General features: G+C 39.4%; 4 protein-coding genes across 4 annotated transcripts in view; all 4 read right to left on the bottom strand.

The window, feature by feature from the left end:
• Positions 1-5,087, bottom strand: part of LOC128879892 (uncharacterized) — an 8,705-nt gene extending 3,618 nt beyond the window's left edge. Inside the window, exons 1-9 of the mRNA XM_054129446.1 lie at positions 4,777-5,087; positions 4,368-4,496; positions 4,137-4,296; positions 3,054-3,430; positions 2,777-2,948; positions 2,506-2,696; positions 2,287-2,431; positions 1,752-2,056; positions 825-1,097 (exon numbers count right to left, since the gene is read on the bottom strand). Of these exons, the coding sequence (XP_053985421.1) occupies positions 825-1,097; positions 1,752-2,056; positions 2,287-2,431; positions 2,506-2,696; positions 2,777-2,948; positions 3,054-3,430; positions 4,137-4,296; positions 4,368-4,496; positions 4,777-4,971 (1,947 nt within the window). The 5' untranslated portion in view covers positions 4,972-5,087. The remainder of the gene's footprint in view (positions 1-824; positions 1,098-1,751; positions 2,057-2,286; positions 2,432-2,505; positions 2,697-2,776; positions 2,949-3,053; positions 3,431-4,136; positions 4,297-4,367; positions 4,497-4,776) is intronic.
• A 150-nt stretch (positions 5,088-5,237) lies between these two features.
• On the bottom strand, positions 5,238-8,931 carry LOC128880180 (uncharacterized). The gene is made up of 6 exons (XM_054129972.1): positions 8,777-8,931; positions 8,584-8,704; positions 7,556-8,014; positions 6,590-6,947; positions 6,303-6,514; positions 5,238-6,214 (listed from the first exon to the last, which is right to left on the bottom strand). Exons 1-6 carry the CDS (start codon positions 8,923-8,925, stop codon positions 5,954-5,956), a joined length of 1,560 nt encoding a protein of 519 aa, XP_053985947.1. The 5' UTR covers positions 8,926-8,931; the 3' UTR covers positions 5,238-5,953.
• A 575-nt stretch (positions 8,932-9,506) lies between these two features.
• LOC128880181 (uncharacterized) lies at positions 9,507-11,055 on the bottom strand. The gene is made up of 3 exons (XM_054129973.1): positions 10,196-11,055; positions 9,991-10,120; positions 9,507-9,771 (listed from the first exon to the last, which is right to left on the bottom strand). The coding sequence occupies exons 1-3, from the start codon at positions 10,292-10,294 to the stop codon at positions 9,509-9,511; spliced, it is 492 nt and encodes a 163-aa protein (XP_053985948.1). The 5' UTR covers positions 10,295-11,055; the 3' UTR covers positions 9,507-9,508.
• A 380-nt stretch (positions 11,056-11,435) lies between these two features.
• LOC128880174 (melanotransferrin) lies at positions 11,436-15,033 on the bottom strand. Its single transcript, XM_054129964.1, has 9 exons — positions 14,858-15,033; positions 14,353-14,765; positions 14,156-14,273; positions 13,898-14,077; positions 13,345-13,817; positions 13,102-13,266; positions 12,938-13,026; positions 12,507-12,847; positions 11,436-12,441 (listed from the first exon to the last, which is right to left on the bottom strand). The coding sequence occupies exons 1-9, from the start codon at positions 14,922-14,924 to the stop codon at positions 11,801-11,803; spliced, it is 2,487 nt and encodes an 828-aa protein (XP_053985939.1). The 5' UTR covers positions 14,925-15,033; the 3' UTR covers positions 11,436-11,800.
• Positions 15,034-15,158: the final 125 nt, after the last annotated feature.

Here is a 15,158-nt window from a genome sequence, read left to right as displayed (position 1 = left end):
CTGAGAAGGTTTGGTGTAGTCGTCGGTGCAGGAATATTGAACACTGTTAAATATAATACTCGTAATGGCCAATGTGATAAACTTGTTAATGCATGTACTGCCTACACGGAAATACTGTCTGAGAAGGTTTGGTGTAGTCGTTGGTGCAGGAATATTGAACACTGTTAAATATAATACCGTACTCGTAATGGCCAATGTGATAAACTTGTTAATGCATGTACTGTCTACACGGAAATACTGTCTGAGAAGGTTTGGTGTAGTCGTCGGTGCAGGAATATTGAACACTGTTAAATATAATACCGTACTCGTAATGGGGAATGTGATAAACTTGTTAATGCATGTACTGTCTACACGGAAATACTGTCTGAGAAGGTTTGGTGTAGTCGTCGGTGCAGGAATATTGAACACTGTCAAATATAATACCGTACTCGTAATGGGGAATGTGATAAACTTGTTAATGCATGTACTGTTTACACGGAAATACTGTCTGAGTAGGTTTAGACCTAGTTTTTTGTTGGTCTCTATCTCGCGAGAGACTGCGAACAACAATAGTTTATAGTTTACAACTAAAAACTCAAGTAATGGTTATTTTAAGTCACATATAGCGGGGAATGTGATAAAGTTGTTAGTGCATATGCTGCCCATACGGAAGTACTGTCTGACAAGGAAAGCTTTTAGGCGTCCGCCTCCGATTGTTTTGATTTTTGTATATGTTATACGTATTTATAATATGGAAGTGTCCACATACTTCTGAGCGGGGGTGTACATATATCGACAGTTATATTTATTATTAGCTTTACGTAAACATGAAAAAGAAATGTTACCTGAAAACGTTGATGGCCAGTAGGAGGTTCGGCGTATCTCACGCCACGAAAGGAGTAAATATCCTTGCCGAGTCTGGAGGTTAATATCGAACCTCGTATCGGTCCAGTTGGGGCAGTCACGAGTGGCTGCTCCCGAGGGGAGTTTCTGGTGGCGATAATGCCGACGACACAGGAAAGTACTATCAAAGTAGTCTTCATTTTAGAGCTGGAAACTCGCTCTTTTCTGCGACGTCTTTCTCGTGATCGTGATATAGTACCCGAGACGTGCTCGATCTATTTAACTGATTTGTTCGGTGCTCGTGCGAGCACTGGCGTACCCAAGGCCAGAACCGGACGATTTATATGGTTACTTACGAGGAAAACGAGTGGGGAAATCAAATCATCAGCATGGGAAGACTAAGCGTTGCACTTTGCAAACGTTCACGCGAGGTCAAATTATGTGTCAGATGGTATCATTATTATTTGCTATCTTTTAATTGCATACATCCAAACAAAGAGTTTATTAACGTAAGTAACAGGAATATAGAACGTGTAATAAAAAACGGTAAATACGTGCAAGTACGTACGATCCACTACAAACAAGATAAAAGCGTGTCATCTACCTTGTACTTCTATTTGTAGCGGATTTCGCGCGTATTTATACCTATTAATAATTTCAATGTATATAATACGATATTTTTATTATACAATTGACAGTATATGTATCTATATATCTGTATATAGTATAGATGTCAAGACTTTGCGAGGCATAAGCTGAATAAACAAACGATAAGAAATGTAAACAGTTGCATTAGAAGTCATTTTATTAATACAACCAGTTTGTGAATTTCCAGAGAGTATTACTCAGTATGTCTAGTATCCATAAAGGGAAGAAAGAATGCGAGACGCTCCGGGTGTGAGATTATATTCGCAGTGGTCACTTTATACAGCCTGTGCCACAGGGAGCAGAGGAAAGAGTTTTTCCCATTCCTGCATTCTGTTCAAATACAGACCAGTTCTCATGGTTGGGTTCAGGTTGATCTCCAAGTAGTTATCTTGCCTGGACACAAACCTGTCCCATCTTACATTCTTATAAGCGCCAGTCTTGGGAACTGGTTCTCCAGTTTCGACGAAGTTTGTCCACATGGACGTGTACAATTCCACCATTGGGATTTCAGGCGCGGAGCTGTCGAGGAATGGAAAGAATTCCTTCATGAAGAACAGATATTGCAGGTCATCGTGATGTACGACACCTGAAATTTTTTCAAGTGATTGTATATGAATACAACATGAATTCTGCGTGATACATACAGGGTGTTCCACATCGTCTGTTATAAAGCTATAACTCCAATGCTATCGGCTGTATGAAAATTTATTAATATGGAAATTGCAAGGTAAAATGGGACGCATGTTTCAGCGAGGAGGAATTTTTGTTATACAAACAAATCTTTCTGTAAACTTTCTGTATACAAACTAATCTTACCGTATGGCGTGGTGGCGTTCCAATAGACAAAGCTGTAACGTCCTTGAAACGTAAATTCGTAAAAATACACGGGTTTATCAGAGTTCTCAGCAATCAGTTTCGCCGTACGATACATTGGGAATATAATTACACTGTCTGCATAGATCTGAAAACAGATTTATGATAATTCCCTTAGGGTTGGTGATCGATCGCCGCAAGATCTATCTCGATGAAACGTACGTGAGCAAGACCATCGTTATTTGCCGGGCCGAGTGGCTGACCGTTAAAATAAAATTGACGTAATTGATCGCTGATATATTTTGACCGTGGCGTTCCACGTTCGTACAGGAAACAAATCGGTGCGATCCGGTCCCAATTGTCGCTCATATCGCGATAATAGTCGTCTCCCTTCTTGGTTACGTTTTCGAATACTACGAAACACGGAAGATCGTGAGATACGTCCTTCCATTTCTGATCAACGATACGATCAACGAAGGGTGTGTGTACTTACCGGCAACCACACCGCCAAATTCGTCTTTGGTCACTCCGAATATAGCTGGAACCTGATGAAACTTCTTTTGCCTGATCAGATCGACGGGTTGAGCCGGTAAGAATTGTTCCACACCTGGGATTTTCGGTTCCACAACCGGTTCCCAGATTAAAATTGGATCCCCATGCCATTCCTGAAATAAATAACGCTGTAATTCGTAAACGGCATGTTTGGACGCTCGCTTAAAAATATGTGAAACCGGTGACTTATATATGTATATTTCTATATATAGACTAACGAAAAACTCGGACATGGTGTCCGTGAAGTTGCTGACAGGCTTCGACCTCAGGCAAGTTAACATGGCTTCGTTATCGCTAGTGGGACAGTCCAAAAGTTCCGCTTGCTTTTTGGCGAGCCGTTTTTGTTCAGTTGGATAAGGTTCCGTGGTTAAAAGCGAACCGCTCATCACGATTGCTCTGTGGAATAAGTCTTTAGACATCGGAGATAACATGTGCAACATCGTACTGAGTCCACCGACGCTGTATCCACTGATAGTCACAGAATTGGGATTTCCGCCAAAGGCGATAATGTTCCTTCGAATCCAACGAAGGGCCAACACTTGGTCCTTTAGTCCCAGATTTCCTGGTGCCGCGGAATCACCCGTACTTATAAAACCTGAAATAGACGAGCGTTTGCAAGTAAATCGGTAGGATCCGTCGGTCAGTGTTTCGAGAAACAGTAGAGACTGGATAAGTGCAAGAAAATCGGGACCCGAATATTGCAGTTACAGAATAGAAACAAGGAAGGTCCGAGGAAAAAGAGCAGTCGGCAGAAGCGTATCGGTGAGACAATAGTACAGTAATGTCTCCATGACTTCACAAATTTGTTTACGATAAATGCACAGAAACCAGCACCGCCACTGGTAGGCATACCTCTCGAGAGGTCTTGGAGTTCGATCGCCGAGTAGTGTAAACATGACCTACATTACTATAAACTTTTTTGTTGTAAAACTTTTCCCATCGTATTCCTGGCATTTTTCTGATTAAAGCGAGACCAAACACGACGTAATTCGCAATACATTTACTTGTAACAACTTATTACGTATTATGCAAGATGTCATAAATAATAACAAAATTATATTACTCGATAAAACTCATTGAAGGTATGAGAAATCTACTATTCTGTGTTCTTCTAAAAAAACGGACAGAACTTTCCGGTAATAAAAACTCTACGATAACTGCACAAGGCCAGTCCCGAGTTTGTGCATTTATGGGGACATTGCTGTAGATAGTCTCACCGATATCTCGGTTAAGATCATGTTACACTGCTCGCTCGGGATAGTCATCTTGCATCTACCCAGTCAATCCTGTCTCTACTGTACCTAACGTTCCGATACGATAATTAACAGTAACCAGAACGATGTTCTTGTCCATCAGATACTGAGGACCGAAGTAAAAGCTCTGTCCAGAAAAGCTGTAAAAACCACCGGGATGGAAAAATACCAAAACTGGCCTGGACACATTCTCATCTTTCGAGGGCAACTGAAAATATTCGATAGAATAATTTCACGACGAAGATAGATCTACGGGAAGACGCATCTGCGAAGCCATACTTTGGTGGTGTACACGTTTAAACGCAAGCAGTCTTCGGACATTAACGACACGCCGTCTAAATTCGGGCACGAAGGACCTTCTTCGGACGCGTCGAATACATCGTTCCTGTCAGCGGCTGGGATCGCAACCTGCGTTACGAGAAAATTGCAGTACTTATTCTCGCCGATGTCCCATAAATATCCGCAGAAAAGGAAACGCGTGGAAACTTGGTCTGCGTTCCCACGGTAAAAAACTGATGATAATTTTTAGACGAAGAAGACGTATCGATTTAGATAAGGACGGGACACCGGGAGCCATTTCGTTGAAACTTGTTCGTCGCGTGACGGGAATAAATGAGAGATGACGACGATCTCTGCTATCTTTACGGAATTAATTGAACTCGAATTGAAACAAGCGCCAAGAGTTTACCTTAAAACGACGGTCTCCCGTAGGAGGCTCGGCATATCTCACTCCGCGGAAGGAATAAATCTTCCGTCCGAGCCTTGAATTCAAAATAGAACCACGGATTTTTCCTGTTGGTGCAATCGCTTCCGGACGCGAAGGAACACTCTGAACGCTACAGATGCAGACGATACAGAACAAGATCGCCGAGCGTGGCGTCATTTTGTCAACTACAATTTCGCGCCTTTTATTTTCGTAAACCTTTCTCTCTTCGAGCAAGGAGAGCACGATTCTTATCGTCGGCCTGTTGACTCGGCCGATGCTCGAACGACACTGATCGAGTCGGGAACGGAAAGGCACATTTTATAGCGAAACTAAGAGAAAAGAAACATATTATATTGGATATACAATTACATTAGTTGCTGCGATGCAATTAACAACGTTGATTCAATATGTATTTAAATAATCTCTAAAGATAATTTTGTATCGTGCTAATTATACTTTCTTATCGTGTCACTATTTACTTGAGACACGATATATCTTTGCGGTATTTTGTTTTATGTCCACAATGTATAGTCAAGATTTATTCAACACCCAGTGCAGGCGTCAAACTATTTTGAGATGGGTATGGACATGTTAAATCCACATGTTGGAATCCACGGGTTGGAAATATGATTATAAATGGAAATGAAAGTCAGAACTCTTAAAAGAAGCTCCATTTGAATTGTAAAGATTGGTGTACACCTAGTAGTGCAATATGAAACAGAGAAAGAGCCCCATGCACTGTACTAAAACAAGCAAGCAACGATGTTAAATCCATCTAGTGGCAAGACGCCACGAACTTTTTTCGAATACCTATTATATCCATGTTACTATCGCACTTTCCTTATTTACTTAGAACTCGTTCATTTACAGATGCGTCAACTTGCGACACGCTTACGTAATATCGAGGAAAAATCCGTAACGTAAACCTCGTATTTCCTTAAGAGACATATCGCGCGTCAATATTTCATTTGACCGCGTTGTTATCGTTTGTAGTTCGGTCACGTATCGGTATCGTTAACAATTTACCTCGGTACGGTCAAGTCCGCGACAAAGTTATACGTCTCGAGCGGCGCGCTACTTTGTCGCCGAAAAGTAAACTTAATCAACAAACAATTTTTCCTTGTTTCCTTTCTTTTTATTCGTATAATATGCAAACTTTCTATTTTTCTTCCTCGTCTTCTTTATTCGTCTCGATTTCCTTTTGTTTCGTCTGTTTCTTCGTCCGAACTCTTTCAGCCCTTTTCCTTTCTCTCTTCTGTCTCTTCGCCAAGCCCGGGTAGATACAAGGATCGTAAGTCGGTTCGTAAGCAATCGGATCGATCGGACGCTTCTTAGCGACTTTCTTCGTCTTCTCTTTGTCTTCCGGCGGACAGTCGCGCATTTTGTACTCTTTAACTTTGGGCAACACTTTTCCATATACCTAGCGAAATCATTCATCGAATTACGAACAATCTTACGGAACCGTTTTACGCCCGCTTTAACAATCCCGAGGAAAGAACGTGTCTTACAGGCATTTTAAAAATCGGCTTTCCGTATTTATCCTTTTCGCGCGGAGGTCTCCTCTCTATCGGACTCAGGGGATTGATCGGCTTCGCCAAAGACTCTACTCTCGCGGAAGCTGACGCGGTTAAAGCCCCCTTTCTCACCTTGAAGGGATCGGATCTGATGGCTTTACTTTTATGCACGCGTGGTTCAGCTAATTTTTCCAAACCCGGTGGCACTACAATAGGGTGATAACGTTTATCAATTTACTTCCGATTTTCGATGCAACGATTCGTTTAGTTCTGAAGCAGACCTTTGCCCTCTAACACTCCTCTTTTTACAACGTAAGGATCATCTTTGCATGGATGCGGTGCATACCTCCATGCGTGTTTCTCAATTTTTCGTCGTTTAGCTTTCTTCTCTTCATCGTCCTTCGGTTCCGCGTCACCGTCGCCGCCCTTTTCCTCTCCTTCCTCTCCTTCCTCTCCTTCCTCCAGTTCCTTGTATTTTCTTTTTCTTCCAATTCTCTTTTCTTGCTCGGCTAGAGCACTTTTACCTCTTTCCGGGCCGTCCTCGATTATCACTTTCTTCCAAGTTAACGCGTTCTCATCTTTCCGGTATTTTATCCTCTTGTACGAAGGAAGCGCCAAGTACTCCATCCATGGCGTAATCTGGAGATTAATAAAGCCAAGCACTATTTTACAAGTTGTCTGTGATGTACTTTTAGTACTCATATTTTTCTCGGTAAAACTGTATGAAAACTTCTCAATGAAAACATTTCTTGGCCATGTAAAATAATTTGGCGATTCGTAAGATTTTGAATAATATATAATATAAATTCGAAGAATTTCAATATGTTCTGACGATAAATGACGATGTTAAATGAAAGATTATCCTCTCTGGCCACTTTATTTATAGAAAATGATTTATTATGATCTCTAGATTTGATAATGGATTTTCCAAGCATAGAATCTAGAAAAAGAAAACTATTTTATTAAATATAAATAAATAATTCTAATAGTAAATTTAATGTTTTCATTGTATAAATAGTGTGTATTTATATTCCATGTATATATATATACAAGGTGTCCCAAAAACGTTGGAGGTCCTTGAAAGGGGTGGTTCGGGGGATGATTTGAAACTTTTCATATCTCCTTAACGAAGCCTCAGAGAAAATTTTCGCTAAGGAAAAAGTTGTTTCAAATCACCCTCCGAATCCCTTTGAAGGACCTCCAACATTTTTGGGACACTCTGTATAATACAAGGAACGTCCTCGTACCTCGTACACGAGCGCAGATCTCTTTATACCGTGCGGCGTAAATATTTCAGCGATTTCTTCGGGAGTCAATTGCTCGGGACAGTGAAGCAATTTTTTTGCCAGAGCCAATTTTTTCAGTCTTTCCGGGTCAACCACCCGTCTCTGCTCGCACATCCGTACCCTAGGGGGCTTGCATTCCTCGGGAAGGTGGACGCGGGGCTGACTTAGCTCGCAGATCCTGTCGGAAGCTTCGTACTTGAGGGCTGCCGGGGAGACTTTATAAAACACTCGGCCATAGTCGCACAGCCTCACGTTTGGCAAGGACAGGAGGACCAGTCGCCTCGACGGGCAAAAGATCAACGCTGCTTTCGAGATACTGTGATCCAAAACGCAATTGATCCTTGGATCGGGTGTCTTGCGGGGTTGCGCCAAGATTTTTAATCTTTTTCTCAGTTGACACAGCGGCCTCGATGGTCGGACCTAACGAATATCGTAGATTTTGTACAGTCGAAACGTGCGAGATACTTTCTACTTTCCCGTGTTCAAACGAGAGAAAACTGGTAGAAAACTTTAGAACGCAATTTCTAGAAAAGCAATGCATTAAGTAGACTGTTGTTTTGTGTATTTCACGAGAAGCTAACGAAAGTATTCTGTAGTATATGTATTCTGTTGTTTATGTATTGTTGTAGTTTTCCTCTCAAACATTTGATTAGAATCGTAATAGTAATTATTGGGTTGTCCGGAAAGTCCATGCCGATTTTTGATAGGTGGTGCAGGTCTGAATATGTCGAAATGGCTGAAAACAAATAATATATATATATATATGTACAACTCTTAAAAAGTGGAAAGGTTGTGGAACAAAATGGTACCTATGTAATTAAATAAATATACATATAAATAAATGTATATTACAATTGAAATGTGCGTTTGAAGTTCTCTTAAAAATTGGGACGAACTTTCTGGACAACCTAATACAATTCGGAAACATATGATTACACTCGTAATCGTAATTATGATTACGATTATGGCCAACACTGACGCGTACTAACTATAGGCTCGTGTTCCGGGATCTTCTTCGGTTGAGCGTTGATTTTTGCCCAGGCATTGAAACGCGCCCAATCGGCCGGTGTTTGCAGCCATCCTTTTAATTTTTCTGTAACCTTGCCCGTTCTACGAACAATTAAAATAGAAAGTGATACTGCGCTTTAAAATGTAACGATTTAACGTTGATATCAAATTTACCTTCCTTTATCTTTCGATTTCTGTATCTTTTTTAATCTACGCGGTGCTGGTCGACCTCGTTTAGTAGTTGCTTCCTTCTGTGTCGCGGATTTTGAACTAGGTCTTTGCCTTGCGATAGCCGCTGGTGGTTTCTTCGCTCTTGGAGCCATTTTCTAGATCTTTTTCGAGATCTTTGTCTCTCACTTGTATTATTTAGGTTAGATATTATTTCTTCGGTTTAATGGTGACAATGACGAAAAATGAAAATTTTGACGGTGATATATTCCACTGAAATATTCATTATGGTATCAAACTTTGATATCAATGCTTCATTGCCGTTCTTTATTTATCTATTTTTCCTTTATGTGAATTAAACTTGAGAAATGTTTAGAAGAGACATTTTCGAGAGAAGGTGAACCTTCGCTTGTCTTTTCCCTGTTAAGAATATTCGATACCAAACCAAACGCAAACGATGCGGTAACTTGCTGAAATAAAGCCTTAAAATCCAACGTAAACGTATTCGGCAGAATCGCTTCGACGTTTCATTGAAACAAACCGTGAAATGAATCAAATTTAATTTGTCAGTTACATTTGTGGTATTATCGTTTTAAAATTTCAGTTGTTAGAAATCGATTGTAATCATTTTTTAGTCACAAGCTATCGCCTCTTTGATAATTTAATTTGTCAGTTACATTTGTGGTATTATCGTTTTAAAATTTCAGTTGTTAGAAATTGATTATAATCATTTTTTGGTCACAAGTTATCGCTTCTTTGAGAGCGCGAAAGTTTCGGATTGTAGCTCTTGATCGTTTGAAAGTAATTATCGAATTCCTCGTGAGCCTCGGCTCGTGCTAAATAATTCTTCGGTTTCGCTAGTTCGTTTAAACGTTTCGAGCAACGTTTGTTCCTGGCAGCGACGATGCGAGCGTAGGTGTCCAGTAGAAATTTCTTCTTCTTCGATTCTTGCGCGTCCTTCGATTGCTCGTTGCTGTTTATCAGTTTATGCTGTTGTTTCGCTGATGATAATTGATAATAAATAAGGATTAGTATCGCTGTTCGATGCAAGACCAATGTCTCCATAACTGCACGTTCGAAGCTCGTCGGCAAACAGAGAATATACGATCATGTAAACACTGTTCGGCGATCGAACTCCTTGACCCCCTGTCCTAGTGGTGGGGACGGTTTCTGTGCAGTTATATCGTAGACTTTGTGCAGTTATGGAGACATTACTGTACCTGTAGTCGCAGGAGTACTCTTCGTGGACGAGCTTGACGCTATGGACACATTTTTATTTGGTTTTCGTCTTGGCTGAGCGAGTTTGTTTAAAGAATCCGTAATTTGGTAAGATAAAGCTGCGGGCTTTACCTGAAACATCATAATGATACGATTAATTATGTCTTGTTCGTCGTATATAATTTAAATAAAATGTTTCCTATTTACATTAAACGCGTTCCAGTTGCTAGTTCTGTCAATCCTTTCTTTGGGTTTCGCTAATTTTTCGTATCTCAGTTCTTTATCATGAAGAACATACTTGCTCATGTTGTTTATTTACAAATTAATGAGACGATTATTCAAATACTGTTCAAACTAAATAGCGGATCGAGCTTTACGATTCTTCGAATGATTGAAATTATTTAACGATGTGATTTGGTAAAATGGTCGGAAGATGCAGAAAATTAAGGGGGATTTGAAGAGTTGAGCCGAGACTAGGGGTTAAATGTGATATGTGACAATGATGCGATAGCTAAGCATCGCGATGAGAGATGCTCGCTAACTTCAACTCGTTCGCTGACAAACAGAAACTGTAATCAAAATTCAAAGTTTTTAGAAAACACTGCTAACAATAAATTTACAGAAAATGTGAGCCAGATGCTTTGGACGTATTCAAATTAACGATGAATAATAGATACCAAACGTTGCCAAAGACAACAGTGAAAACACATTGTAGAACATCAAAAGCTTACTGGTGTGCCCCTAGAAAAGTGAAAAACATAAATTCCAATGATTCGTTAGCGACGACTGGGAAATCGAAAAAAGTAAAACTGAAAACGCGTCAAATAATCTTTTGCTGGTCAAAAATATAATACTCCTATATAGTATTTTATAATAATACTATAATTACTTCTACTGTACTGTCGTACTCTCAGAAGCGTCGTAGAAAAGTGCGAAAGACTGCTGAAAAACCAAAGCGAATCGATATCCTTGCACAACCTAAATCTGGCAAACAACGACTACAACAAAAACATCACTCCGCCAGCGTAAATAATATTTCTTCAATTTCTCTATATTATTACACATTAACGAATTATTTCTTCCGTTAAGGTAACAGAAGCAACTCGAAAAAGAAAAAGTATCGTACACCCTCGTAAATCACTAAACACAAATAACCACAGAACAGCAGACAGTTTGGTGGCTAATTGTACAACGAAAACCAAACTACAGAATTCTTTGGGAATTGTATTGCCCAAGAAACTATGGCATCAATTACTTTCTTTAGGTTTGAATTTATACTCTTTTAATCAATTTTTCCTTGATACCTAATTTGAGATCAACGGTTAACATTTATTCGCATCCTGATTAACAGTAACAAAAAAACTAAAGGAATGGACAACAAATTCTGGAAATATGGAATACAAGAAGGTATCGCATAAAATTTTAAATGAATTGAAGAACAACAGGCTGATCTGAAAATTTATAAATTCATTTTAATCGACATCTAAAGAAGTATCGATGGACGGCATAAGATACAAATACAATTGTTACGTACAATAAAGACTTACCATATAATTAATGTAAACATTGTAAAAATGGACGGATTAGATCTAAGTGTAGAATTCGCAAGTAATTGATCCTACTTTTCGTAAAAAACTATATACTACTTTACCGCGTTCAATCATCAAACTGTCTGTCAATTTGTGAACACATTTCATATGGAGATATTAAAACTATAACTTATATAACTACAGTATGCTATAAGCATCTTGGTACTCTATCTCCCTTTTTCATAAATGTACAAATAATAGACATTTTCTGATTGAGAAAAGATTATCTACTGAACATGTAAGTAAGTATAATCATAGCTATCGTGGCTAATACTGAAACCTCTATCGCCGACGCACCAGCGTTGCAGTCCACTATTCTTCTAGCTCTCATAAAATCTGGACCTAAATACGCACTGAACTCCCGTTTTTCTGCCGGTATTACCACTAACTGTTGCGTGGCATCTTGGAAAATCAGATCGCTGTAAGGTGGCTGGCTATAGAACATGCTGAAGCTAAATTCATCCTGCTCCTTTCGGCCATAAAACTGTTGGGCATAAATGAACAGATTTATGTAAGCGTTTATCTGCGTTTCGTTGTATCCGTAATATCCGCCACGGGTAACTATCGCGTTCGCCGCGACTTTTCCCAGATTGCAGTGCATATAATCGGTAGTCGGCCGTCGAGTCCCATCCGGACAAAGTAGCTCGAAGTCTTTCGTGAATGTATTACGTGCCCAGGTTTCTCGCCGTTTACCATCAGTATTCTCAGCGACTGTTGTGTGTTTCACAAAGGCCACGTCTCCTCCTCCCTCGACTAAACATCTAAAGGCACCCGTGTATCCGAAGTAATCTTCGGACGCGTCTCTGCGGCAATAACGGAAACTTGCGCCGTGACACAGGTCGCACATATTATCGTAAGGCACACCTGCGAACATAATTCAAGATTCCATTGAGAAATTTGCAAAAAACTTCGAATCGATAAGTGGTTACCTGTATTGTATTCCGTACTGATCGCGCCCGGTACGCAAGATTTACTGAAATATTCTGCGGCTGCGCGAACAGAGTCACAACCATAGCCTCTGATCCAAGTATTGGAAATGAGATACGCCAGAGGATACACCCAACCCGCGGCCGTATTAATTCCCGTGTGACATGTATACTTATTTTTCAGATAAGTAAGATCTGTGTCTTCATCTTCTTCCTTCGCTACCGCGACTACGTAATATTCTGGCGTAGGTAGGTTGTAAACTTCCGATATGAAGGGGATCAAGTCGAAGCGTAAACCAGCGGTGTACACGTCGCTGGTATCTAACATCGCTACATCGGCAATTCTAATAAAAAGACAAACAATGTTATCTTGAAATTTCGTCGGAATAGTATTCGATTTGGCAAACATGATCATTTATTTGAAATATACGTACCCGGTTTGTATAGCCTGCATACAATGAATCTGACTGTGACCTTTGTGACAATTTAACTCTGGCTTCAATAGTTGTGCGTTTAATGCAATCTGAAACAGAAACGAATGACGATAATATAAAGGTCCTCGCATTGCCTCGCAACGACAAATTTTTCGAATCGTTACCTTCATTTTTACACACTTCTCCATTTCTGGGTCCGACGTAACGCATAAAGTCATTCTATTAACAGGACAACGACGAACTCCTAATATGGAATCCAGAGAACTGCCTAAATATCCGCCATAGGTTTGATCCTTCTCGGCCAATTGGACAAAGTCACGCGCAGAATCCTAGAATCGTACGATATACAATGTAATGTGAGACCGTGAGAAAGAAGCGTACTTATTCCTATCAACAAATATATTTACAGAGAAGATCAAGTTGTGATGCATTCCATATCTCGGTGCAGATTCAAATAAATTGAAAGTCTCTATTGGTTGTATATTCGTTGAATCGGTCTTGTCCCACGGGTTTAATTCGTTACCATTATAACTTCTATCGTATGCGTTGCGATTTTCAAAATTCTCTGTATTATATTCATTTGGGTTCATGTATCCGCTTCTATTAAAATTGTTTTCGCCAAATCTGTTATTGAAACCGGGTCGATTTTCGAATCGATCGTCGTAAGGTTCGGTCGAATTTTTCGCATTATGCTTATTCAATACTCGAACTGCTTTTTCTAAAAACCGCTGATACAAGCGGCGAGTCTCAATTTTTGTTGCAGATGACGTCACTACAACGCGCGATGGAACAGTACCCCAATTACAATGTTTATATTCGTCAACAGACTTACGCGAACCATCCCGACAAAGCAGTTCAAACTGCTCTTTCTTGACAGAATCTGTGAAACAACAAAAAAATTCGTATTACTTATTTTACAATTTCATAGATGATCTATAAAGTGCTAAACTGAAAACACACTAAAGTCAAAAGTTGTCGATGTCATTTCATCTACAGTTGTATGGACCAAGAAAGCAATTTCTCCTGCTTCAACCAAACATCTAAATGCTCCTTCGTACCCTGCGTAAGGATCCGCTGTTGTACACCGTCCTCCAGGTATTTTTCCAATGCACAGCTTGCACAACTGGTCAGAATTATCACCTAAAATTCAAATTCATTGTAAAATAACTGTAAACTACATGTATAATTAATATCGGCGAAATACTTATGTCCATTTACCTAGTGGATTATATTTATCAATCAATGAATTAACAGCACAGCTAGGTCCAAAGTATTTGATAGCAGATTTCACATGATTATTGCAATCGATGATTTCTAATCCACCTTGCTTCATGAGCTAAGTTTACCGTAAAAATAATCATGTTTTAAATGCATAGACATTGATAACAAATGTAGTAAAATAAAATTTAATTTACTGTATATATAGGAATAATCCATCCAGCAAGCATTCCAAGGCCAGCAAAACAAGCTTTCTTTCCCCTCAAATCATTTAAACTCTGGACATCTAACAACGACCCTTTTTTTATAACAGCAACTGCATATTGATAATTAAGACTATTTTCATATATCTCTTGCATTATCGGTATTAAACTATGATATCTTCCAGCTATAAAAATTTCGCCTGCATCTAAAGTGGTTATCTGTGCTTTTTCTTGATCCAACATAGCCATACAACCCTCTCTGTTCGATGCTTGTTTGCATTGCACCGAAATGTAGCTGTATTCGAAAAATGCGATCTCACGATCTACTGCTCTAGAAAATGCATTGCACTTATCCTGTTCAGCTTCAGATATTGTACACCATGTAACAGTATTGTTAAGATTTTGACCTGAAAATGAATATTATAAAATACATCTGTAATTATCCACCTATATTATTAGGATTACTAGTTGAAGAATAAAGTAAAAAAATCTTCTATACCGTATATGTGAAGCCAGGATAAACTGAAAATTATTAAGAATACGTGTTCACAGATTTTGCACTGCATTTTTACTTTTTTATTTGGGCAAACATTAATTAAAACGAAAGACAACACCCAACACTGTAATACTATAAGCCACTATAAGGTATGTATAAGTATAAGTCATGCATATGATGCATAGGAGAAACATTCATTCATTCGCTCGAGAGAAATAAAATACCAAAGTATACTAATTCCGGTTTTTTACTAGTGGCACCATCGGTGGGAAAATGCCCAAGTTTGTTGTGAAAATAGTTCTCA

This window comes from Hylaeus volcanicus, chromosome 7 (genome assembly GCF_026283585.1).
Source record: "Hylaeus volcanicus isolate JK05 chromosome 7, UHH_iyHylVolc1.0_haploid, whole genome shotgun sequence".
Classification (NCBI taxonomy): domain Eukaryota; kingdom Metazoa; phylum Arthropoda; class Insecta; order Hymenoptera; family Colletidae; genus Hylaeus; species Hylaeus volcanicus.
This window is presented reverse-complemented; position numbering and strand designations above follow the sequence as displayed.